Source organism: Mesoplodon densirostris, chromosome 1 (assembly GCF_025265405.1).
Source record: "Mesoplodon densirostris isolate mMesDen1 chromosome 1, mMesDen1 primary haplotype, whole genome shotgun sequence".
Lineage (NCBI taxonomy): Eukaryota > Metazoa > Chordata > Mammalia > Artiodactyla > Ziphiidae > Mesoplodon > Mesoplodon densirostris.
Window position 1 is genome coordinate 153,034,652 of NC_082661.1, and position 27,106 is coordinate 153,061,757.

A 27,106-nucleotide genomic window follows, 5' to 3' on the forward strand; every position below is an offset into this window, starting at 1 on the left:
TCCCTCGGGTGGGTGGGGGAAATGCTTTTACATAAGATCTCTGTTACAATGAATATCTAAGTAAATATTTAAAATGTTAAACTTCTCATGTGGTTATTGAAATCTTGTATTCTCAGGACGCTGGTATATTTTAAACAAAATTTAGCTATTAATTTAAAAAGTAACTGTTCTCATGATGCTAATATTATTCACGGTTAAGTTGCTCCCCAAATTATAAATAGGTTGTTCACTGTCCCCTCAGTTTACTTAGCAATTAATTTTTAAGTGAACCTTCAATAATTACAATCAGGTATATTTCTTTGTTTATTTATATATATATTTGTATTATCACTCACTAAACAACTTATAATGAAAAAAGAACACGTAGGCCTTTTCTAAGCAGGATAGCTGAGTTGTCCAATAAAACATCTTCAGCCAATTTGTAACTTTAAAGTCGGACTGCTGCCTATTTTGAATAAAAGTAACATAAATTGAAATGTAATAGTCACCATGTTTTCAAAGACAGAAAGCAATTCTCTAACAGCCATTCTGCGACTGGAGCCAGGAACCTCAAGATTAGACGGTGCTGTATTTTCCTTGTGCTTTCCTCCATGACATCGCTGGGTTCAAGGGAAATTTCCTCAGAAATCCTGGTGGCCATGGCAGCAGCGTCCGTGGGTCTGCCATTGCACTACACGGCGGATCTGTAGCCGTGGCCTGTCAACTGGAACTGAAGTCTGGACAGCTCTTCCCAGGCAGTGGTGGCTCCTGCTGGAGTGGGTAAGCAAAGTACTGGGGTGACACCAGGAAACCGGACGGTTGGGCCAGGTGGATTGGGTGGCCTGTTGTATAAGGCGGGGGTGGTGAGGGCACCAGGCAGCCTGGCTCTGCCCTGGCAAAGGAGAACCTTCGGATAGAGCCCCCTGTGGAGCTGGAGCTGGTGGCCGTGCTGGACTGCCTGGAAGGTGCCCTGAGGTTCGTGGAGGTCAGGATCATGGGCAGGGTCTCCGTCTGATAGGTGCGGAGCGAGAAGCGGATTGGCTGCTGCGAGGGCTCCTTGGGTCTCAAGCAGGTGCAGCAATAAATAGCCACTAAAGAGCCCAGAATGATGAAGGCAATGAAGATGGAGCCAACGATCAGGAAGGGAACGTAGACAGGCTCTGAAAGGCAAAAACAGACAGGCACAGATGCTGGGACTAGAGTCTCCCAAACTCTGGGCTGCTCAGGGGTGGGAGGTGGGAGGTCCACATTACCACCCTTGTCAAGCTCAGCTTCTCAGAGCTTGTTACTGGCAACGTCTGAAGTGCAAACTGTGATGATGGAATATTCTTGTTCCTAGCAGGGAGGAAGCAAACTGATATTGTAGACTCTGTTAGCAATTAGCCATCATACTGCACATCTGGAAGTCGGAACAGACTCTATCCTCCCGTTCACGCACTGGAGAGAGGGAAAGGATGAGTTTGGGGGGTTACTATAACACTGGTTTTCAATCTGGGTTTTAGGAGTTTTATCACAGTGGGGCGCTTAAGGGCTCTAAGGCTGAAAATCCATCTCCTATCCAAGAATCTCCAATCTAAGCAAAGAGAGCCGGGCCTGTTAAATGAAACCCCCAGGAATTTACAAGACTACAGAAAGAACAGGGTAAAGAAATCCATAGTGGGCCCCAATTAACTGTGTCTCCTACTGCATCACAAATTGTCACCTCTGGATACTTCTTTCCAGAAACGATTTGGGATGCCTCCTCCAGCTGCCATGCTTCTGCCTCCCGATTCCCACCCAAATTCTGGGAAGGTCAGGCTGAACCTTAGACAGATGGTGATGCAGTTCTTGGTGTTAGTGGCCCAGACTTTCTGGGAGAGCACCCCTCAGAGTTAACCCCAGTTTCCTTCTCTCTATATAAGGCAGACATAAAATCTCCTACCCCAGAGGCACTCCCGGGGCAATCCTCCAGGTGTGTCCCCTGCCTGATACAGCCACACTTGGATGCAAACCTCTGGCTTAGAAGTAGATGAAAGCAAGCCTGCATTGACAGGCCCTACTGTGTGCCTGGCCCTTTCATATTTATTAGATTCATGGAGACCCGGTGAGGTGGGCGTGATACTCTCTGTTTTCCAGATGTGGAAGCACATTGGAGAGTTGCTGACTTTCCCAAAGACACCCAGGCAGTGAGCGACAGGTAACTATCCACCCCGAGATCTGTGGGCTCCTGGGTGTAAGCTCACCCATTCTGCCCCATTTATCAGCGCCCTGTGGAAGGCAAGTCTAAAGTGATGAACTAGTTACTCAGCACCTTGCTAAGCATTCATGCACTCCTTTAGTTCACAACCTAACTCCTCTGAGAGCCATATGCTCATTTTAGAGTTGAGAAGAGGCCCAGAGAAGTTAAGTAACTTGCCCAAGGTTACAAGCTGGCGAGCGAGAGAGCCACAGGTCCTGAGACTTCCTCAGATCCCACCCAGCCTTGGTGAGAGAGGAGACTGCCTCATCTGCAGCAGAGCTCGCCCGAGGAGGCCGGGATGGAGTCCCTGCTGGAGGCCGGGCACTCACGATTGCTCTGCAGAGAGCAACCGGATCCCCGCAGTGTGAGTGGAGCAAAGCCACGGAAAGAGTTTGTATTTCCCTAACAGGCCAGGCCGGCCTAGAGTTCTCTCCTTTCCACTGAACATCTTTTCCCCAGAAGCCTCTTCCCTAATCCTGCAGATTGGTATTTTGCCCTCCAAAGTTAAATTCCTTGGAAGTCTAATGGGGTTCTAAGGAAGGGCAGGCCCCCCTTTCCTCTGGGTTGTCAGTCTCAGGGGGACGGGGGCTCCAGCGCCATCAATCATCTCTCCAGCCTCACCCCGCCTTTCCCGGGGGCCGTCTTTTGCCGGCCTCAGACCCCCGCTCCGGAGTTCTGGGGTGTCGCGGCCCTTAGCTCCCCCCGCTCCTCCGGTTTCCCGGCCATAAAACCATCGCCCGGAGCTCTAAAGGGTTGCCCTGAAGTTCCGATTCAGGTGGAAAGCTTTTTTCTTTTTTTCTTTTTTTAAGGTGTAAAATCTCTCTGCTGGGATCGTGATTTATTCCGCTCTGAAGTTAGTGGAAATTTGACCCGCGTTTTCCGATGTGAGAATAGGGGGCGGGAAGCCCCTGCGACCCCGGTTTCTAAATCTCCAGCTAGAGGACCTGGGCATTTCTGAAAAGCGTGACAATAGGGGGTGGGCCGGAGAGGGTAATTCGATGCAGAGAAATGAAAGGAAGTCGGGAGAATAGGACAGCGGCTTAGAAACGCTACCAAAAGGCCACCAAAAAAAAAAAAAAAAAAAAAAAAAGGTGTCTGAAGTTCCTTACGCCCGTGGGGCCACACAGATAAGCGCGCCCCAAGAGTTGCGTTCCCTGTGCCATGAGCACTTCTCAAAGCTCCCGGAGCGTCCAGGGCGCGCGCTGGGGCACCCTCACCGTCCTTTAAAACCCAAGTCCAGCCTTGCGCTGCCCCTACAGCCCTTCTCTGCAATGTCTCGAGCGCCCGAGGCTCCCGCTCTCTTCCCTGGGGTCACCGGATGCAAGCCCCGCGGTCCTCACTGTCCCTTGAAAATTTTCTCTTGGGCAGACCCGCGGAAACCGCTTGTGGCGGGAATCGGGACTGCAAGGGAATAGGGCCCAACCTGAAACGCGACCACCCACTCCTCCCTTGATCCTCCCACCTCTAGCCTCCCCTTTGCTCAGACCCGGGAAAGCCTGACGCGCCTGTCCGCGCGCACACCGGCCGGCACACACGGCAGCCCGGGCGGCCGGGCGAGGTTTGCCCCCCGTGGGCCCGCACTCACGCGCCGTGATGCCAGGGTGCTCCAGCTCGCCGCGGTCATTGGTGCAGCCGCCCTGCTCCAGCCTGGCGTCGGCCGCGGCGCAGCAGTAGCGCAGCGCGCATGAGCCGCAGCAGATGGTGGCGTCCAGCGTGTCGAAGTCCTCCGGGCACTGGAAGCCCTCGTGGTAGTTGCCCTGCACGTCCACCCAGCCGTGGCAGTACTCTCCGGACTGCTGGGCGTCCGCCGGACCCCCGCGCAGCCAGCCCAAGAGGAGGCAGAGCGCCAGCAGCGCCCCCATCGCCGCGGACGCGCTGGGCGGCCGGGAGGGACACGCGGCTGGAGAGTGAAGGGCTGAGCCGGGGCTCCGGGGGCCCCGCGGTTCCACACCCCCCCCCCGGGGCGCGGCCTGGGCGGCTGCCCCGGCGGCCAAGGCCACTCCCGCGAGGTTTAGCGGGGGCCAGAGAGGAGGAAGGGGCTGCACGGCGGGCTCCACAGGCCGGGGGTCGGCATGGTGCGCGGGGGCGAGTGGGCAAGGGCCGGCGGAAGGCGCCGGCCGAGGCTGAGGCTGGGGCTGCTGCAGCGGCCCTTTGCCCGGCTCATAAAACTCCCGGCGCGAGGGGCGAGCCCAGCCCTCGGCCACCTCCCGCCCCACTCCTCACGGGAGCCATCGCGCCCGGGTCTGGCAACTCCCGGGCCGCGCAGTACCCCGACTTGCGTCCGTTGCCGGGTCCAAAGCGGAGCCCGAAGGCAGGAGGATGCGAGATGCCCTCGTGCGGAGCCCCGGGAAAGGCGCCCCCCCGCCCCCGCCCCTGTCTGTCACGGGAGCTGAAGTCCGCCTGGCCGCGGCCAAGTACAAACGGCCTCCCGGTTGCTGACAGCTCTGCCTCCACGGCGTCCTTTAAAAAGGAAGAGGGAGGGGGAGACAGCGAGGGTTAAGAGAGAGTCCGCCTCCGGGGCGCGCCGCCGGGGCTAATCACAGCGGGCGCGGCGCGACCGCCGGTCCTGTGCGCCCTCTGGTTCGCGCGCCCCCCTCCGCCTTTCCGGGCCACCCCCGCCCAGCGCGCTCCCCCAGGACTCTACCCTAAACCTGGGGCATCAGGCCCTCTCCACGCACACCTTCCAGCTCTCGCACAGCCCAGCAAACTCCGCAGAGGGCCAGGGCCGCCGGGTCTCTGCATCTATCCACGCGCGTTAGCGCGCGGGTGGAGACCAGGGCTTTGCTTTTTAGGGATGTAATCAAAAACGAACTCGGTAACTGGGGTTTGTAGAATCTTCTGTCGTCTGTAGCACAGATCTGGCCTCGTTCCTGGGACACCTGTTCTGAGGGTTCTGAGCGGATAACACGCTTTCTAGGGCCCTCCCACATTTGCGCTGAGTTTTCCACCTAAGTTTCCACTTTTTCCAGAAGGGACGGCACATTTTCACAAATGTACACACACTCGCACTCTCCCCCGCCCCCCTAACCCGAACGCCGCCGGGCGAAGAATCGCCGGTCACCTCCGCCTGCCGAGGGCAGCTCGCAAAACCTCAAAGAGCACGACTTCTCCTTTCGCGCCCGCAAAAGAAATAAAAGAACAAAATTAATGATAATTGAGCAGATCTGAACTTCTGTTCGGGCAAAGAAACACATTTATTTAAATGATGTGTCCCCCGTGTGCTATTTTCAGGGGCACTGCTCCTTTGGCGGCGTAAGTGCCTTATGAAACTGGCGTTATGTGAAACCTGGGCTCAACTCAAGAATTTATTTTTACGGCATCCTAAACTTCCTGTCATCGTTTATTCGTACGTGTGAATATGTCCCGCGTATCTCCACCTATTTGTCAAACACGCTGAATGCCCGTGTCACTGATTTAGCTGTTGGCAAGTTGAGTGAAAGAAGACAAAGTTTGCTGCGCACCAGCCAAAAAAGTGTGCGGTCAAAAGCGTTCACCAAACCCGCGGCTTCCCGAGGGTCCGAGTTCGTCCACAGAAGCATTTTTCTTTTTTTTTTTTTTTTTTTTAACTCTGAATGAAACGGTTTCTGTTTTAAAATGTATGCTCAAGGATATTCCAAGTAAATAATCACTTCTGGTTTCTGATTTTAAATATTGGGATTAGCATTTATTTATAAGAATGTAAAAATAATGCCCAACATTTCAGATGTTAAATAGAACTGTGTAAATATTTTATTGCTTCCTTAGATATTTCTTGGGGCGATAATATGTTATTAAGTAAAACCAAATTAAATTCAGACTTTTATCCACAATGAGACAGTTTTTCTTGACTTAAGGAACTTAAGCACATGGGAAATTGTTTTTGCAGAAATTTCTTAGGTACTCTGTTTTTACGTACAAAAAAAAAATCCTTGCCAGCACTAAAGGTTGTTTTTTTTTTTTAACATCTTTATTTGAGTATAATTGCTTTACAATGGTGTGTTAGTTTCTGCTTTATAACAAAGTGAATCCGCTATACATATACATATATCCCCGTATCTCCTCCCTCTTGCGTCTCCCTCCCTCCCTCCCTATCCCACCCCTCTAGGTGGTCACAGAGCACCATAAAGGAGTTTTTTTGTGTGTGTGTGTGTGTTTTTAAGGAGTGCTGTTTGGATTGTATAAACCCTGAGCAATTAAGGAGGAAAGTCATGCAGAACCACAGAAACAGTGAGATATAGTGATCGTAATAAGATGATAAAACTACAAAGACATGTTTACTGCTAATAACTTTCCCAGAACCACACCTCTTAATATTATTTTTGTTAAATTTAGAGGAATTCCATGACATCACAACTACCTAAAGTTCTACAGCAACCTCTGCTAGTCCCCCAAGGGTCAAGTTTCTCTCATTATCCAGCTGTTCTTTGATAGCATTAATATTTTAGGGAATGATTTGTTGGCACTTACCTCCCATTAATTACATTCTCTATGCCACAGTGGGATTCTTTTCCTTAGGACACCAGCTATAACTCCCTCATTCAAACTCCTGTCTGTTTGACTTATTTAGAAGACATTTTACTCAAATTTAGTTGGATATTTACTAATGGAAAATAACCAAACCTCCAAATTACTTGGTACTCCTTAGATCTGATGTGTGTGAACATTAAAGCAACTGTACACCATGCTCTCTTATCTAGGTCCTGATCTGAAGCAACTTTATACCATCACAACAATCAGCTCTGGGGGCTTGCATGGGGTTGTGGGGGGGAGTGTGTTTGGTTCCTTGTCATAGAAGATCTCCTCAAGTTCTACACTGACAGATTTATACTGCAAAAGTGATGCTCTCAGAATGCTGTTTGCAAACAGGAAGAGAACATACCCTTCTTTTTAGGTTTATAAACATCCAAGGTTGCTGTTACTGTGTTACTACTTTCATAGTAAAGGAAGATTAAAAAGTTCTTATAGACCCCCCTCAAAGACTCTAGGGAGAGGACATGGAGATGGAAAATAAAATCTGCACCATCTGGGGTATTATGCTGAGGTTTTAAGAAATTCTATATCTTCCCTTATCTCAGTAACACAAATTCCATATTTTGGTGAAGAACGCAATCATAAGAGATCATTTCCTCAGCTTACATTCTCTTGTGGCCCTCACGGCCTCCGGGAAATGCTATAGGAAATGAGTTAAATGATATGATGTCTGGGATTTGCTTTAATAAACACCAGAAAAAGAGAGAGAGTGGGGGGAGGGGAGAGGGGGAGAGAAAGAAGGAGGGGAAGGAGGAGGATATGGAGAAGAAAAGAGGAGAGAGAAGGAGAGCGGATGGAGGAAGAAAGAGAGGGAGGGAGGGAAGGAGGGGGGAAATGGAGATGTGAAGGTAGGATAGAGAAGCTGAAGCACAACTGGCAATACGTAGATAATTGTCACTGGGTGAAGGGTACTGGCAAAAGCGAAATGCAATTCTTTCTATTTTTATACATGAATAAAAATTACATTTTAAAAAAATTTTTTAGTAGATAGGAATCGGTAGCAGGATAAAACTGGCACCAGACCATATTTCTCAACCTTGTCCCATTCACTTCTCTTTGTTTCATGTTGTTTGGAGCAGAGTGAAAGACTTAAGAAAAGCAAAGGCAGAGAAGTGAAGAAAAACAGGACAAAATGGATGCATCAGAAAGGGTGGGGAACTAAAATGTCCTAAGGAAAGGGGGAGAAAAGGCCAATGGAATGCAGAAGGCAAAAAAAATAAGTTAAAAAGGACAATTAACTTTGTCTGTGGAAATCTCCTCCAGCTTATGAGCACTGGATCCAGAAATAAAATAGAAAACAAAAAGTTTCTCAGCCCTCCCTCCAGTTTCTTCCTGGCGTGATGTATTATCACTAACCTTCCTTTAATTACTTTGCCTGTGACTTGATGCAATTCTCTTGCTTGGATCACTCACTGTAAATCTCTTAATCCAGGAACCTGTCAATCGGAGTTACTGAAAAGGTATTTTTTTTCAAATTTACTTTGGCACTTATTCACCACTAGAGAATACAAGGTGCCGAGATGTGTACTCTCAGACGCCAGCAGCCCAGCCCCAAGCTGTGCCCCTCCCTCTGCCCTGTTCCTTAGCCTCAGACTCTTCGTTTGTAAAGAGGGGATTAGACATAGGGCCCTTAGAATAGTGTTTCTCAAACCATAAGTGCACAAGAATCACCTGGCGTGTTAAGATGCAGATTTTGATTCCCAGGGTCTGGAGAGGGGCCTGAGATTCTGCATTTCCAACGCGTTCCCAGGTGATGCAGAGGCTGCTGGTCTGAGGCCCATCCTCTGTACCCCTCTGGGCCTTCTCTGCCCTTGCCCTTACCCACAGGGGAATGAATGAATACAGCCAACGGGACTGGCCCCCCCAAAGCCCGTTTCCTCCCTTTCTTTACCACTCTCTGGGCCTTAAGACCCCAGCACTCCCTACCCAAACAGACCCAAGCTGGCTTCTAGGGTTCACAAAAGCTTGTTCCAGGTCATAAGTGGTTCTAGGGGGGAGATGGTTAAAAACTTGTAAAGGCAGGCTAGGATGTCCAAACATGGACATGAGAGGCCCCTGCAGTGCAAGATGGAGTCTGGGACGGGATGAAGGAGGGGGTGAGCAGATTCAGGCTGGTGGCCTCCACCAGAGCCCTGGCTCATGCATGATAGAGTGGACCTGTTACCTGGCACATCCCAGGGACTCAGAAAATAAAAAATCATAAAGGGAATAATGAATGGTTGCATAAATGATGAAATGAATAATTTCCTTCAATAATTCTAAGCACTTACCATACCTCATGGTAATTCTGTGATAGGGCATCTATCTTCTTCTCCATTGGTTTCTCCTTCTCCTTTTTCATTATTGTATCCTGGGACCTAGCAGAACACCTGGTACGTGGTGAGTGCTCAGTAAATGTTGAGTGTAACTGACTGTAAACAATAGACAACTGGCTGAGGACTTGTGACAATTGAGACACCCGCCTCACTACCATATAAAGCTGCAGCAAGTTGAATATCTCGGAGCTGGGTCAGTGGCGTGCAGGGTGAATTTCCAGGGCAGGGGATATTTGTAGAGTGAACTCCTGGTGATTTAACTGTAAACGTAGCTCATCAAGAACGGTCCAGAGTATCAGCACTGCCTAGAATAGGGCAGTCACCAGCCAGTCCCTCAGTGGTGACACTTGTCCAAGAGACTAGAACTGTGATGTAGAGAAAATCAGCCAGCATAGTAGAAAGAACATTCCAGTTGACTTGAGTCAGACAAGTCTGGGCTTGCATGTGCCTCTTTCTGATCACGTGACCTTCAGCAGGGTCATTTCCACTACTGAAACCGCAGCTTCCCTGTCTCTAAAATGAGGGGAGTGGGAGGGAGTAACCCCTACCTTGCAGGATTTTTGTAAGGATTCAAAATAAAACATATAGCAAGTCTGGCTCAGAGTAAGGGCTTCAGAACTAGTAGGTATTACCTACTACCAGCTGGTTTGAATCTATAGTGAAATAATCATGGCACGTTTCCTGCTAACAAGTATAGGCCTATGCCCTGATTAATTTGAGTGGGTTATTTACAGTTCTCCATCATCCATTCCCTTATTCATTCAATGTGCCCATTCATAACCACCGGCAATTGAATATTGATTATTCATTTTTGGAGTCGTTCTCCTGAGACATGCACTAAAGCTAGGAGAAGAGGGAATAAGGGTGGTGTCAGATGATCACAGGGTAGGGACAGGCCCTGCTGCACAGACCTTATTGCAGCTAGATTTCTACAAGGTGTAGCCCCAAGCACAGGTGGGCATTTAATAAGTCTGATTAATCTGTGATTCCATATTATGTCAGTAGAGATGTAATTTATTAACCTGGGCTCCTGGCATCCTTTCAGTGCATGTATAATAGAATGATATTTTTCATGCAGAAATATAAATTAAATTAATTGGCATCCATATTTAATTGAAACTTCCTTGACAGTAGATGGATTCCTCCCCCGCACCAACGTGACCCCTTTCTCGGCAAGGGGCATTTCCTTCTGAGTGCTTGCAGACTGAAGAGAGGCTAGCCCCAATTCCTGGGTCTCCCCAAGGAGCTGGCTTTCAGCAGGGTTTAGAGCAGCACGGAAAGTGAACTGATCCTGGAAAAAATGGTAAGTTGCTGCTTGGCGGCCATGTGTTCTTTTGGTGGGGGGAAGGTTTACAGAGGAGAAAGAAAACACAGAGGGTGCTTGTCTTATTTTCTTATTCCTCTTCTCATCCTTACCAGCCCCACAGAATGTTTTGAAAACTTTTGTCACCCTTAAAGTTTGTAAATCATATGGAATTCTTTTGAAAGCTGCTATACAATGGCTGTCAAAGGTATCTTTTAAGTTTTCTCCTTTATTTAAATAGCCTGTAGTTTGTTAGCTCTGTGGGTAACATAAGGGTCAATGAGGCAAAGGTCCTAATTTCCACCCCTGTGGGTCAACTAAGTTTCCACTGTCTCAGGAATACAGAATGCACACTTGACCTTGGCTTGCAAACACCTGCTGTGAGTTGTTTGAGGGCATCAGCCAAAGAAATTGGATAGAACAGACACAATCAATATGCAGCCTGGAGAATGAACTCAGTGTCACACACTCCTACAGCAAATGGTTCAACAGTGTCATCTTCGTAATGTGCCCTTCATCTTATCCTCAGAACTGTGCTTTGGAATTCTTTCTGCTTTGTCTGCTCCACCATCTGATTTTTTTTTTTTTTTTGCAGTTCGCGGGCCTCTCACTACTGTGGCGTCTCCCGCTGTGGAGCACAGGCTCCGGACGCGCAGGCTCAGCGTCCATGGCTCACGGGCCCAGCCGCTCTGCGGCATGTGGGATCTTCCCAGACCAGGGCATGAACCCGTGTCCCCTGCATCGGCAGGCGGACTCTCAACCACTGCGCCACCAAGGAAGCCCCACCATCTGATTTCATGCAACCATTCATTCTGTACAATCACCCCACTTTTTATTTCTTTAACATATTTTTTGTAATCAAGGACAAAAAGAAAACTCATCCTTGGCATCTTTTTTTGGCTTCTCCACATGAACTGGGCTTGAAGTAGAGATGACATTTGTAGCAGTCTGCATGGTTATTCCAGTTTAGTGTTTAAAAAACTAAGATTCAGTAATTCTTTAGTTTATGTGTCATTCTGCATCTTCCTTCTAGAACTTAGCTATTTGGCAACCTCAGCCCTCTTGAAGACAGGGGAAATCCAGGAAATAATCTTCACTGCCCCCACCCTGTCACACAGCAGTCTTGTCTTCCTAAGAAGACATAAAAATTTACAGGGTTTCCCCAGTGGCGCAGTGGTTGAGAGTCCGCCTGCCGATGCAGGGGATATGGTCCGGGAAGATCCCACATGCAGCGGAGCGGCTGGGCCCATGAGCCATGACCGCTGAGCCTGCACGTCCAGAGCCTGTGCTCCGCAACGGGAGAGGTCACAACAGTGAGAGGCCCGCATACCACAAAAAAAAAAAAAAAAAAAAAAAAAATTTACAAAGTTTGGTACTAAATTTAGCTTATTTTATTGATGACAGTTGTTTACACCCTCACATAGGGCCTATCTTCTTATATGTACTCTATCTATCCTCTTGACTTTTCACTTTGCCTGAGTAGAATTCCTCCCCCTAGTCTAATAACGTAACCCACTTTCCCCCATTCCACGTGAGCCTGGAAGAACTGTCAATCATGGCACTCCACTCCTGGCTAAGGGTTGGGCATGAGACCTTAGTGAAGCAATAAGAATTCCTGTCTTCCTGGACTTTGTGATTGGTTCAGGGGTGTGCACTTGACTCAAGCATGGCCAATCAGAATCTTTCCATGAGATTTGCAGAGGGCTTCCCTTCTTTGTAGATTGTGAACACTGGAGATGTTTGCTTGGGGCAGTCGAAGACACGATCCTTATCTTGTAGAGAAGGCCTAACTGAGAATAAGGCCAGCTCACAGAGGCAAGAATAGAATCAAAGGGAGAGACCTAAAATGTTGGAGTCCTGGATCCAGCTGTGCTTGAAGCTTGCCATATCCTGATCTTCTCTGTTACATGAGACAATACATTCACTTTTGGCTTAAGCCAGTTTGGATTGGGTTTTGATCACGTATAATTGAAAGCATCTTGACTACTACAATAAATATTATGGGGACAGCTTTAATAAATGACTGCTGCCTGCAATTAGGGGGGCAGTAAAATTATCAAAATAGAACGATATGAAAGCACAGCATCTGTGGCTATATCGTGAAGGGACAAATATTTTATTTACCTCATTAGGCCTTTAGGACTGTACATGCCAAGCCGTCGGTCACAACATATTGGGTGGATCATGAAATCAATTTACAGGGACATAAATGGCATTTGTTAAAAGATAGAATAGAATACAAAATAGAGAGTATGTCACCATAGTAAAGGTAAGTTTGATTTCCCACCATTTTATTTCAGGTATCTGTGTAAGTATATATGTTCAAGACAGGGATATAAATTTTTTTTTTACAGAGGGGTATGATCAAAACATTTGAAAGTCACCACTTAGAACAAAACTGCATCACAACGCTGAATAAAACAGAAGAATCAAAATATTTAGCACATTATTATTCCTGTGTTCCAAGTAAAGGTGGCTGCCCATTTTCCATAACTGCTCCTTCAGTCCTGACCTTGCTAGGTATGCAAGTGTGGGGAGGATGGGTAGGAGTCATGCATGGAATTAAAGCAGTTAAGTAAAGGTATCAGGCTCTTCTAGTTTAAGACTGCTTCCTCTGAGTTATTTATTCAGTTGCAGTTCATCTCTTTCTCGGGGTTGTTTTGGCCCCTGGTCCTCCCCCTTACTGTAAGGGGTGGAGGAGAGAAGCAGCTTGCCTCAGCTCTCCAGGGCAGGAGAGAGAGTCTGGAATGCACATGCAGTTCTCCAGATCTTCACTGTTACCTTTCGCCGGGGCGCTGGTCCACTGAAGAAGTCTTTAGTTGGCAAGCACATGAGGTATTCTCCCTTTCCTGGCCCTGCTTTGGCTCTCACTGGGGCTATGAATATCCCCACCCTGCCCCCACCTCTGCCACCCGCTGCCTCGCATCTAGCTTGTCTTGGGCCGTGGTGGACCCCTGGCCCTTGGCTACAGGGTAAATCACCCTCAACACAGAAAGCCCGCCAGCCAGCATCATCAACCATTTTCCATGTTTCTCCATTCAGTATGAGGGACTTTTTAGATCCCTCCACAATACACAGGCACCCAAGAGAGTTTCCGGGATGCTAGCTCAATCTCTCTCTTTGCCTGTTCACCCTCACTGCCATTTTAACTGGCTTCCTCACATTGGAGCAAGACCACACATCATGGCTGTCTCTCCCAAGAGTCCCAAATAGAGAAAGGGGCAAACCCTACTCTGCTCTTGACTTTACTCTGAATTTTCTGACACCTTCCCATCTCTCTGTTTTCTCTGGGACTTGGGTTTGGAAAGGAGCAACCAGAACATACCTGTCTCACCAGTTGCTTCTTAAATGTGTACCCTGCTGTTACCCATACTCCACTGGGGCCCAATGGGGGATGCTCTCCCTTTTTCCCATGGGTCAAGGTCTTTCCTTACATGATTTACTGAGTTATTTCTACCAATGACTTACCATAAGCCTGAAGTCACACAGACATAGCTCTTAATGAGTAAAGGAGAGCTTAAGGAATTTTAAAAATCCTCAAGATTCTCAAGACCATTGTCTCTCTATGGACTTAAAAAGAAAAATGCCATATTGGTAGTCTAAACCAGGACATTGACCTTTTCTTTCTCTTTTTTTCCTGTTTTAACAAACTCTGAACACCCTGAGGAAAATGGATGCCCTTGGCTGGCTAGGGGAAAGGCTACAAAAATTGAGATATGTTGTTTAAATTACTGACATAATTTAATAAATATTATCCTTTTACAAGAACAATTTATGTTCATAATTATCATCACATGTGGTGGTCAGCTTGAAATACACTTAGGTATTTTAAATACTTAGTTTCGGTACACATAAACACACATATACATTCTTGGTATTTCCACCCTGAGATTTTGGGATAATTCTTCATCTTTATTTATAAGAGTGGGTGGGCTTTTATGAGTATGGAAATAGCCCTACTCCTCTGTCCAATAAAAGAAATTTCTAGGCAGAAGACAAAGAAAATTTATTCTTCTAGACCAGTGGTCAGCAAACTTTTGCTGTAAAAAATGCCTAATAGTAAATATTTTAGGCTTTGTGGGCCATATGGTCTCTGTCGTAACGATTCAACTCTGATGTTGTAGCACAAAAACAGCCATAGATGAACATAAATGAGTGGACATGGCTGTGTTCCAATAAAACTTTATTTATGGACACTGGAATTTGAACTTCATGCAATTTTCAATTGTTATAAAATATTCTTCTGAGTTTTTTTCAACCATGAAAAACATAAAAATCATTCTTTAATTGTGGGCTATATGCAACAGGTAGCAGGCTGGATTTGGCCTCCAAATCATAGTTTGCCAGCCCCTGCCTTAGATACCCTTTTTAAATTTAGATTTTTTCATTTCCTCTCTCCTCCCATTTAGGATGCAAGTTATTGCAGCAATGGCAGCAACCAAGGCCAGTTTTACTAACTTTACCACCCCTTCCTTACCTTTTGGCATGTAGAGGAGAAATGCTGTCATACACCTGCACTAACAATGAGTTTGTGACCTGGACATTTTGAGGGACATCCTTCTGGATTTGCAAACTACAGTCAACTGACCCACAGAAACTGCTAAAGACAAGGGCCATGGTTCTCAATGCCTCCTCACCGGTCCCCTGAGTTCCTTTCCTGGTTGCACACTGAATGACAGAGGCCAGATCACGGAGGACTCTGCAAAAATGCTAGAGACGAAGGTGGTGCAAGATTAGTCTGCTGAGACCTTCATCTTTGCTGATCTGGAGAGTATCCCTGCCAAAACAATGTCCCTGTGGCTGGTCATTGGAATTTTTTTTTAATTAGTTAATTAATTTATTTATTAATTTATTTATTTATTTTTGGCTGCGTTGGGTCTTCGTTACTACATGGGTTTTTCTCTAGTTGCGGGGAGCGGGGGCTACTCTCTGTTGTGGTGTGCGGGCTCCTCATAACAGTGGCTTCTCTTGTTGTGGAGCGTGGGCTCTAGGCACGCAGGCTTCAGCAGTTGTGGCACACAGGCTCAGTAGTTGTGTCATGCGGGCTCTAGAGCACAGGCTCAGTACTTGTGGCACATGGGCTTAGTTGCTCCACGGCATGTGGGATCTTCCCAGACCCGGGATTGAACCCACGTCCCCTGCCTTAGCAGGCAGATTCTTAACCACTGCACCACTAGGGAAGTCCCTGGAATTATTATATCTTGTGTTTTTGGCCAACTCATAAGAAGAAAAGTGAATCCAAGAGTAACATAGAAGGAATCATTCAAATACCAAGATCTGGATCTGATTCCTTAACATCCACGTCACAATGTGTCATGAAGAAAAGTTTGCATCATAATCCTTATGCAACCTGTTTAAGAAAAAAAATAAGTGTATGACACAATTAGAAAATGTTCCAATCCAAATAGTTGAAATGTTCACGGTTTTGTTATTTTAAATCAGCTGTCTGGAATATTCAGCTGTCCAAAAGAAGTCATCCTGAGCAGGTCTGGGATAGCCCTACTTTACTGTAAAATTGCCTTCTGGGAGACTTGTCACTGTCCCTCAGAGTGTAGGATTTGCCAGAGTCACTTATGGCAGTGTGTGTGAGGTTAGATACAACTAATTTTTATATAACACTATTTTTATTACCCAAAGAAAATTCTAACTAAATAAACCAATACGTGAAACATAATTCCTCACCAGAATTATACTGGCCATCAGCCTCCTGGCCATCATTCATTTTCACATTACATAATTTAATTGAATGAAAATATCCTAACATCTTGATGGCATAGCTAGACCTCAGAGCCTTCATTATAAGAAGGAAAAATAAGAAAAGGAATAAGAAAAGAAATAAGGAAAAATATTCACACAAGAAACACTCTGTTTAGGAGAATATTATATAAAATTGATGATAACTAGTGAATTTGGGGTTTTTGATTCACTCAGGGTAACTTTGTGATCACCTTTTTGTCAACAAAACATTAACTTATTTGCATTAAGCTTTGGTGTAGATTTTTTTTAATTCCCTTGAATATAAAGGTCACAAAGTGACAGTTAATTTTATAATACACTCTTTGGTGTGGAGGGTCTTTCTGAATAATGCTTAAATTCCTACTTTGTGTTAGGTACTGTGGTACCTGTTTGCCGTGTGTTACCATATTTAACGGTCACATCAACCCTATGAGAAGATTCAGAATGTAAGTAAGTTGCCCAATGTGCCATGTTCTCACCCACTCCAGAGTCTAAATTCATCCTCTGGGTGGTCTACTCACTATGAGTCTGCTGCAGTGAGAATAGGGAATAATTTAGTTATTCAATTGGCTGTTCTATTTATGGGATACAAAAATTCAAGTTGATTCCTTTCTTCCAATAAATAGAATATCTCTTTTGTTTTTACTCAATTCACCCAACATAGTTTGAGAGTTAATATATTGATTAGCTTCTACTTGGGGAGCCCAGGTCCCACACAGTTCTTAAGTCACAGGGCAAATTTGCAGAAAGCTAAGAAATTAGACTTCTCAAACAGCCCCTTCATACTGAACATTATGCATACCTTCGGTTGGCTGACAGTCTAAAACGTATTAGTGTTGGAGGAGGTGTCTTTCCATAGTTTCATTTTTTAATTAAAAAGCTCAGATTTCAAGGATCAGAACTGAATTAAGTTTTCATCCTTGGATATTTCTTTCTTCAGTTAAAAACAATTTTTTTTCAGTAATAGATTGGTTATATAGTGTATTAAAGTTGACTTTGGGGATTTCTTCTTTCATTCACACTTGTGTAATACTCAACTCTCACTAAATGTTGTGGGTTGAAAAATGATTGGCCTCTAGAGGAGAGTTGTTATGTAGAAAGAAGAAAAAATAGACTTCCAAATAAAAGGATCTGATAACTTATGTCTAGCTAGAGATCATTTTTCCCCAAAAGAGGGCAGAAAACATTCTGTGGAAAGGCCATGAGCTTGGTCATGAAGGGGCAATGGGGTAAAGGGGCACCTGAGAAGCTGGGGAGAGAGATGGAGACAGGTGTACAAGGCTAAGGAATTTTCATTTTATTCAGAACATGTTGGGAAGCCATTAAATGATGTTTATCAGGGAAAAGGCATCTATAAGATTCACATTTTTAACAGGTCACTCTAGGCACTAAATCTAGTGATTCTGTAGGGGATACAGTAGAAGGTATGGAGTTGGAGAAACAGAGACTGGGTGGGAGTTTCTGAGTAATCCAAGAGAAATTACTCAGGCCAGACGTGGAAAAACTGAGGGAGATATGTTTGAAAGTATATTTAGGGTAACAGCCAGGTCTAGTTTAGTGGCATTTCCACTAAAAAGCAAATACAAGTCCACGTGTAGATGCTCTGCCAGGTCCTCCACTATAAATCAAGAAGATCATGCATAAAACATAATTTTCAATGCATTACTGGGATCTCAAGATGAGGCAAAATTTTTGAGAGAAAAAAAGAAAGAAAACTGCAGCAGTAACACATGCAAAACTTGCCATCAAGTCCTGTCTTGGTGAGTCCAAGCCTTGGACTAGTTGCAAGGATAGAGAGCTGAACTGCAAGCCCTCACATTAGGTTGGGAAAAACTAGAAGGAGGCTAAAATTGCCACAGGTATTTTAGATCCCCTGGCAAATGGATATCCTCTCAGAAAAAAAAGTATCTTCAAGCAAATATGACCTTACCATAAAGACAAACAAACACATTTAGGAGGGAAAATGCTGTAAGTGAGAGTCAGCAGATACAACAAAATATAGACTTAGACCCCCTAATACTTCAGAACTTGGAATTATCTGATACAGAATATTTTTTAAATGTATATGTTGGATTTTTAAAAAGAAAGGTGGAATTTAAAATAAGCAGTCAAGAAGAGACAAGCATATTAAAATTAACAGGTAAACTTAAATAATCAAATATAACTTTTTCAAAGTAAAAATTATTATAATATAAAACGTAATCGGGCTTCCCTGGTGGCGCAGTGGCTGAGAGTCCGCCTGCCGATGCAGGGGACACGGGTTCGTGCCCCGGTCCAGGAAGATCCCACATGCCATGGAGCGGCTGGGCCCGTGAGCCATGACAGCTGAGCCTGTGCGTCCAGAGCCTGTGCTCCGCAACGGGAGAGGCCACAACAGTGAGAGGCCCACGTACTGCAAACAAACAAACAAACAAAAGAAACAAACAAACAATGATAAACACAAACACAATCAACTTTTAAGAAAAGGAGAAAAAAATTAATGATAAAAACGAGTTCATATATGTCAATAATCACAATAAATGTAAATTAACTAAAACAACTGAAGATTTTTTTGACTGGAAGAAAAGACAACTAATTATAATCTCTTTACAAGAGATGCACTTAAAACATAAGGACTTACAAATGTTGAAAGTAAAAAGATTTATTTTAAAGGTGAGGTAAATATTAACTTTATAAAGCTGGTAAGGTTATAGTAATAGCAGACAGAATAAACTTAGAGATGAAGGCATTAATGGAGAATGAGATGGTAACTATATTTTGATAAATTCACCAAGGATACAGAATAATTCTAAACTTGTATGCACTCAATAATGAAACCTTCATGTACCTAGAAAAAAAAATCAATAGAACCACAGAAGAATATTGACATATAACATATTGGGAGATTTCAACACATCTATCTCAATGATTCAGAATTCAAAAATATAATAAATCTTTGTGAAAATTTGGAAAGTGAAAACTTGAAAAATACACAATCAGTTTGATTTACTAGGCAGTTAAAAAAAAACCTATCTTTAACAGTTAAAGAAAACACAATATTAAAAAAATTACACCATCTTTCTCAATACATATAAAATATTTCAAAACTCGACCACATACTAATTCAAAACTCATCTCCGAACACTACAAATTTCAAAGACTGAATATTATATAGACTATAGTCTATAAAATTTTTTTCATGAAATTCAATAAATGTTACTGGGACAACTGATTATCCATATAGGAAAATAATTTCATAGGATTTTTACCTCACACCATATGTATTAATCAAAGACACCAGGAAATAAATGGTTATGCAGCAGGTCTGTAATTCATTCTCTCTAGTTGGGGAATGAGGAGAAATGACTCCAGGAAAAAAAGAACAGGGTCTAAATCTCCTTGTAAACATACTCATGACAGACACCTTGGCAAATGAATTAATGGAATTTGTGAATGGAAAGGTCCTTATCCTGCTTTTTAGCAGGATATATCTATTGTCTAGAATTGATCATGGTAAACAAACTTGAGATCTGTGGATTGGTGGGGCATAGATGGAGACATTTTATTTTCAAAATGACCTCCTCCTTTATAAGTGACATGAATCTCACACACTGCTTAGAGACTTCTTATATTAATCTGGGCCCAGGGTGCATCCAATGTGATAAGAAAGGATGTGAAGAACGATGTTAATGGTCTCAGACCTCCCGCTGCTTCACCTATGCTTCAAAGTTACCTGTATCCTTTAAATTATCAGTAAAGCTTAACAGTGGATGAGATTTCGGATTCATATGAGTCTGATTTGAGAATCTGATCCTTTGTGTTATCTCAGACACCATATAGAAGGGAGAGAGAGAAAGATTTGAAGACGTTACCCTGCTGGCTTTGAAGATGCAAGAAGGGGCAATGAGCCGAGGAATGCAGGCAGCCTTTGGAAGCTGGAAAAGGCAAGGGAACAGCTTTTCCCCTAGAGCCACCAGAAGGAATGCAGCCCTGCTGATCCATTTTACACTTCTGATCTTCACAACTGCAAGACTTTTTTTAAGTTGTTTTGAGCTACTAAATTTGTGGTAATTTGTTACAGCAGCAATAGGAAATGAATACACTATAAGAAGGAGTCAAGAAGTTGGGACCATGAAGTCCTACACAGATGCAACAATATTGGCTAAGGTGTTAATTCCTAAGTTAAGCTTAATGAATATGTATTTTATAATTATGCTTCATAACTTCATAACTTCATAACTCATGTTCTTTTTTTTTTTTTTTTTTTTTTTGCGGTACGCGGGCCTCTCACTGCTGTGGCCTCTCCTGTTGCAGAGCACAGGCTCCGGACGCACAGGCCCAACAGCCATGGCTCACGGGCCCAGCCGCTCCGCAGCATGTGGGATCCTCCCGGACCGGGTCACAAACCCGTGTCCCCTGCATCAGCAGGCGGACTCTCAACCACTGCACCACCAGGGAAGCCCAACTCATGTTCTTTTTTAAAGTATCAAGTATTATGCTGAAAAACTGAGACATACACACACAAAGGTGAATGCAGAAGGGCAGTAGGTTTAGGAAGAGAATAATGAGGTTTTTTTGTTTCCCTACATGTTGTCTTTGAGATACTGATGGAACATTCCAGAAGAGAGGTTCAGCAGGTGGAGAGAGGAATCAGGAGCTTGGGAGAGATCTGGAATCCTCATCCTCTGGTAATTGAGTCAGTGAGTGAGTTACAAAGCCCTGGGATGAGCCTCCATTTAAGGACGGAAGAAACCCACAAAGGCAAATGAGGAGTATGCTCAGATGGAAGAAAACACAGGGAGAATAATTGATGTGTCATTTAAATATTTAGTAATTTATATGCATATATTTTTAAATTCATAGTGGTGTTATTATCGAGAAACACAGTGATAACCCTCCTGGCAAAGTATTGGTCATTTCAGACATACCAGAACCTGGGTGGATCTTACTGATCTTCCAGGGAGGCCCAGACTAGCGCTGCTTGGCCTTTCCTGAAACCTCAGCCAGCAGGCTCCTGGAAGAGAGGGGGCTGGTGGTGCTGGGCATTGCGGGCATCTGCTGTCCTGCTCCACTTACAGCAGAACACAGTCACTTGGAAAGTACCCACTTTCTTACCTTTGACCCATCACATTTATCTGCAAGGATGTATCCACACCTGAGATAGAGATTTCTGGACGAAAAAGTAATTGTGGAAGTAGTCACTCTTCTCAAATTTTAGGCAAGTGACTTAACACTGTGAAATCATCCATGCTGTGCTGCTGTCCCATCTGTCTTGTGTGTGAGCAGGACTCCAAGCTTCCAGGCTTGGCTTTTCACAACACTATTGTCTTAGGACACATCCATTCACTTCTCAGATCTGCAGGCGAAGTAATAGGCATAGGGAATTATGAAAATTACAACCAATTCTACAGAAAATCAAAATAATTGTGGGTCATGGTGGGAGCGCTGTTTACATATGGCACTGAAATGAATATTTTACACTTTGGATGTGCAGACCATATGGGGTTAGGAGTTGTTTCATTTTATTTTGTTTTTAAAGCACACTGTGTGTTTAGTCCTTGTCACTTTCAGTCTGAACACACTGGGACTGCAAAATGCAACATCTGCTCTCTAAAGCATCATGCCAGTGCTCCAAAAGTCTACAAAACATCCTGGGTTTCACTGCCATTGAAGGATATTCATCTCTGAGGGGGAATAAATTAGCAGCTTGACTTCTTAGCATTCACAAACATTTTAATAGTGATAACCTGTGGATGTTTTCTTTCTCTTATCTACAAATCAATCTTATTTCCTTTTCTTTCAAGGTCTGACCTAAGGAAAGTGTCTAAGTTAGAGTAGGAACATAGACATTTATAATAAATAAATACATATGAACATGTTTTAATAATTCAATTATAAAATTTGAAAGAGCAAAATACATTCCCCAGGGACTTCATTATCCCCCTTAACCAGCACTTGAAATTAAGAATTGAATGTCGTATTAACACTGTCTCTACATAAACTCATATAGGAAACAGCATGGTGCCATCTGTTGGTGAATTCTTGGGTACTGCTAGTCCCTTTAATATTTCAGGATATTGAGATTATCTTTACTCATTCATTCAGTTATACTAACACTTACTATGCGCCTGAACCTACACTAAGTACTATGGAAATTAAGATAAGACATGATGACCAAAATTTAATACGAGTTGGGCATTTGTGTTCTATTCCAAAGTTAGAGAATTCCACACACTTCTACTGCAACACAGATGATGTCACAGTATTATATTTTAGGGAACTGTGTACAGTCCATTATGTTAGTCATTTTAGTAACCCTAAACACAGATTTGGTAATCCCTAGACCTTTTTGTTCACAATGATTCTGTGGGCCGAGCAAAACACGGGTACCCATTTAAAATTTTTAGCATTCCTCAATTCTGATTAAATAAAATTAGAATTATCTCGCTAGCTAATAGATATTTACAAGATGATTTATTTAGGTCAAAAGCTCAATAGAGAATAAAAAACAAATAGCTGTTGTAAAAACATATTTCCCATTAAATTAAAAAAATCCTTCCTTGAGCCCCCATTCCCCAACATCTCAATTATTTTGCTTCTCTGCAAATCAAAATTTCTTGAAGGAGTAGTCTATAGTTGATTTTTTAATAATCTCCTCCAGTCAGCCTTTTGTGCCCCCCTACACACACACACACACACACACACACACACACAAACACACATACAGAAACCATCAAGTTCACTAACAGTCTCCATGTTGCTAAATCCAACTGCCAATTCTCAGTCTACATTGTACCTAACAACCTCTCAGCAGCCTCTCATACAGTCGCTTGCTCTCTCTTTCCAAACACATTTTTTTTCACTTGGTTTGTAGAACACTTCACTCTCCTGGTTGGTCTCCCTTTGAGGCTACTTCTTTTTGAGGCTTTTTCAAAGGATTATCCCTCTCTCCAAAACCTCTAAGTCATAAACTATTTCCAAGGGTTCAATCCCCAGACATTTCTTTTTTATTACACTCTCTCCTATTCAATAGAAAGCAAATGCAAGGCACATATGTAATTTTTAATTTTCTAGTAGCCACATTGTTAAAAAAGAAAAAAGAAACAAGTGAAATTAATTTTCATGACATTATGTCAATATATCAAAGTATTATCATTTCAGCATGTAATCAATATTAAAACTGTTCAGTTATTTTACATTTTTGTACCAAGTCTTTGAAATATGGTATGTATTTTACATTTATAGTACATCTTAATTCAGATGCTACACTTTCATAAAAAATGTCTGGTCTCCATTTTATAGGAAATGCCCGATTTTATAAAATTTACAGTTAAAAATTATTGCTAAGTTTTTCTGAGCATACTTAAAAGTTTTCCAATAACTGAATCAAGTGTTTATTTTTACATTTAAATTTAAATTAATTAATACTAAATAAAATTCAGTTCCTTGGGCTTCCCTGGTGGCGCAGTGGTTGAGAGTCCGCCTGCCGATGCAGGGGACACAGATTCGTGCCCCGGTCTGGGAAGATCCCACGTGCCGCGGAGCAGCTGGGCCCGTGAGCCATGGCCACTGAGCCTGCACGTCCGGAGCCTGTGCTCTCCAGCGGGAGAGGCCACAACAGTGAGAGGCCCGCGTACTGAAAAAAAAAAAAAAAATCAGTTCCTTGGTTCCCTAGCTACATTCTAAGTGCTCAATTGCCACGTGTGGCTACTAGTAGCTAGCATATTGGAAAGCACAGCTCTAGATATGATGTTTGTTTTATGGATTTAAATCACATCTACGTGCCCCAAATTAGATCTCCAGCATGGAACTCTCCCCTGTCCAAATGCTTATTCAACATTTTACTTAGATATCTAATAGGCAAATCAAATGTAATATTTGATTTTGTTTTGGCATCCCTCCCCACTTGTACCTACCCCTGACAGGGGAAATCTTTGATTTCTCTTTTTCTCTAACACTGCCACAGTCAGTTCATCAATTCTACTTTTAAATTAAATTATATTCAGAACCTGACCATTTTTCACTCCTTCCATTGGGCCCCAGTCAAGCCATGTCATCTCTCTCCTAGACCAGTGCAGTCGTTCCTAATGTCTCTCAGCTTCTACCACCCTTGTCCTCCTACAAGCCATCCTCCACATGGTACTATAATGAAGGTATAAAATGAAAATCAAATCATCTCTTCCTGATTCAAAATCCATCACTGTCTCCCTGTCACTCTTTTAACAATATGTTCAGGTCCTGTGTGATCTAGCTCCTGAATCCATCTCCAATCTCACCTCTGGCCCCTCTGCCCCTAGCCCATCACTTTCCAGTCCCACTGGCTTTCTTGATCACGTCAAGCTCATGAGGTTCCAACAGCCTGGAACTCTCTGCCTCTGCTGTTTGTGTGGCTTACTCCGTCATTCCAGGCTCTGCTCACCTGTCCCCTGGCCATCCTACCCAAATAGCCACCCTCCTCCATCCCACACTCCCAACCCACTTGGTCCTCTTTCTGCCACTTTATTTTTCTTCCCAATAGCCATCACTACCTGAGAGCCTAGCTTAGGTTTGGTTATTATCTGGCTTCTTATCTAGGCTTCCCTCAAGCTCCTTGAGGGCAGAACCTGAAATGTTTCCTTCGTTGCTCTGGAGATTTCTGGTTCCACATGTAAGGAACTTAGAAGTTGCCATTGTGTTATAACAACAAGTAAAAAGCTGAACAGACTAAAAATCAACAATCCTCTTGGACCCATAAGGGAGGGGAGCACCCAGGGTAAAACACTGTCCCCAAGACTGGAAAGACCAACAGGTGAATACAGGGAGTCACAGCTTAGTGGAGCAGAGACTCAGGAGTGGAAACCACCATGGAAACCAGGGCCAAGGTAGGAAAACTGGGACTGCAATTGATGAATTGCTGGCAGCTATATGCAGAGAACTCTGGAAGCTACCAACTCGGTGAGGGGGGTAAGAGGCAGTCCCTGGGGAGGAGGGGCACAATAGACTGGATGGACAATGTCAAAATGCTTATAGCAATTATTTCTTGTTGATACTTAAACTCTTTTTAAAATATTTTTAAAAATTGGCATGGCATACATGATTTCTAAATCAGGGAGAAATATGATCAATAAATATATTATTCTTTTTAAAAGGGACATCCTATTACAATGGCTCTCAACTGGGACAATATTGTTCCCTCACCCCACCCTAGGACTCTGGGAAACGTGGGTGGGGATTGTCACATTGACTGGGATCCATATTGGCATTAGGGCCAGGATATTAAAGTTCTTCAGAACAAAGAATTATCCCACCCAAAATGCCAAGGCATTCCTATTGACAAAATTGCATCTAACTCATCTATTTTTTTAAATTTTATTTATTTATTTATTCATTTATTTGCGGTACACGGGCTTCTCACTGCTGTGGCCTCTCCCGTTGCAGAGCACAGGCTCCTGACGCGCAGGCTCAGCAGCCATGGCTCAGGGGCCTAGCCGCTCTGCGGCATGTGGGATCTTCCCGGACCAGGGCACGAACCCGTGTCCCCTGCATCGGCAGGTGGACTCTCAATCACTGCGCCACCAGCGAAACCCTAACTCATCTATTTTTACAATTAAGCATGTTGAGGCCCGAAGAAGTGAGGTGCCCAAGGTAACACAGCAAGTTAGTTCTAAGTCAAAATTATAGTCTAGCTCTTCTGGTTCCCAGTTCAGAGCTTTTTCCACTTTCCTACTTCATGGAAAAGGTGGGATTTGAGATGGGTTAGAAGAATTGGTAGTGCAGTAGGCAGGATAATGGCCACCCAAAGATATCAGGTCCTAATCCCTGGAACCTGTAAACGTTATAAGCCTGAAACCGAATAAAGGAAACCTCATTTAAAATGGAGTTGGAAGGCCAGAAGGGGGAGCTCTCACAGATTACCTCTCAATGTCAGTTACAGACCCCAACAGGAAGAGAGGTACCTGTCATTCCCAGCCGGAAGGTTCCTACTGTACTACCTGAGCAGGAGGAAGGAAGATGCTTTGCTCACCCAGCAACAGCCCAGCCAATGAGAGACTGTCACAACTCAGCCAATGGAAAGCCACTATGCTTTGAACTCCCAGTCTTTTCCAATGGACTTTGTTTATAACAGCCCCTCCCAATGGTTGCTCTCCTTTATTCCTCCAGACTAGCCCATAGTCTTTGCTATAGCATGCTTGTCCGGAACTGCAATTCTCTGCTAGTCCCAAATAAACCCATTTTGCTGGTCAAATAACTGGTAATAAAACTGGCTATTTTATTTTTAAGGTCAATCTGAGGAAAAAGGGTCTTTGCAGATGTGATTAAATTACAGATCTTACCATGGGGAAGTTATCCCAGATTATCTGGCTGGGCCCGAATCCATTCACAAGCGTCCTTATAAGAGAGAGGCAGAAGGAGATGAAACACACAGAAGAGAGGCAATATGACCATGGGGCAGAGGTGGGACTGACATGGCCACAAGTCGAGAATGACCAGCAGGGGAGAGATAAATTGGAAGATTGGGATTGACATATACACACAACTATAGATAACTAATAAGGACCTACTGTGTAGCACAGGGAACTCCTCTCAGTACTCTGTAATGACCTATATGGGAAAAGAATCTAAAAAAGAGTGGCTATGTGTGTATGTATAACTGATTTGTTTTGCTGTACAGCAGGAATTAACACAACATTGTAAATCAACTATACTCCAATAAAAAGTTTTTTTAAAAAAGCGACCAGCAGCTCCCAGAAGCTGAAAAAGCATGGAACGAATTCTCCCCTAGAGTCTCCCAAGGGAGCATAGCCGTGCTGACATCTTGATTCAGCCTAAAGAAACTGATTTCAGATTTCTGGCCTCCAGAACTCCGAGAGAATAAATTTCTGTCATTTTGAGCCACCATGTTTGGAGTAATTTGTCACAGCAGCTTCAGGACACTAATATGGGTTAGATTTGACAAGACCCCAGGAAGCACATGGTGAGATGGAAATAGGATCTGAAGGGATATCATGAGTGAAGAAATAATGGTTGGAATGACTGCTGTCAGGGAACAGTGAAAAGACCAGTTAACAGCTGAAACTGCTGTCCATG

The 27,106-nt window shown here is 44.0% G+C and overlaps 1 protein-coding gene across 1 annotated transcript; it reads right to left on the reverse strand.

The window, feature by feature from the left end:
- Positions 1–699: 699 nt before the first annotated feature.
- On the reverse strand, positions 700–4,059 carry SHISA3 (shisa family member 3). Its single transcript, XM_060091393.1, has 2 exons — positions 3,783–4,059; positions 700–1,139 (listed from the first exon to the last, which is right to left on the reverse strand). Exons 1-2 carry the CDS (start codon positions 4,057–4,059, stop codon positions 700–702), a joined length of 717 nt encoding a protein of 238 aa, XP_059947376.1.
- Between the last annotated feature and the right edge of the window lie 23,047 nt (positions 4,060–27,106).

Coding starts and splice junctions, on each gene's coding strand:
- SHISA3 (XM_060091393.1), bottom strand. CDS start 4,059: ATGGGGGCGCTGCTGGCGCTCTGCCTCCTCTTGGGCTGGCTGCGCGGG. Junction 1,140..3,782: donor GCACCCTGGCATCACGGCGC/GTGAGTGCGGGC, acceptor TTTGCCTTTCAG/AGCCTGTCTACGTTCCCTTC.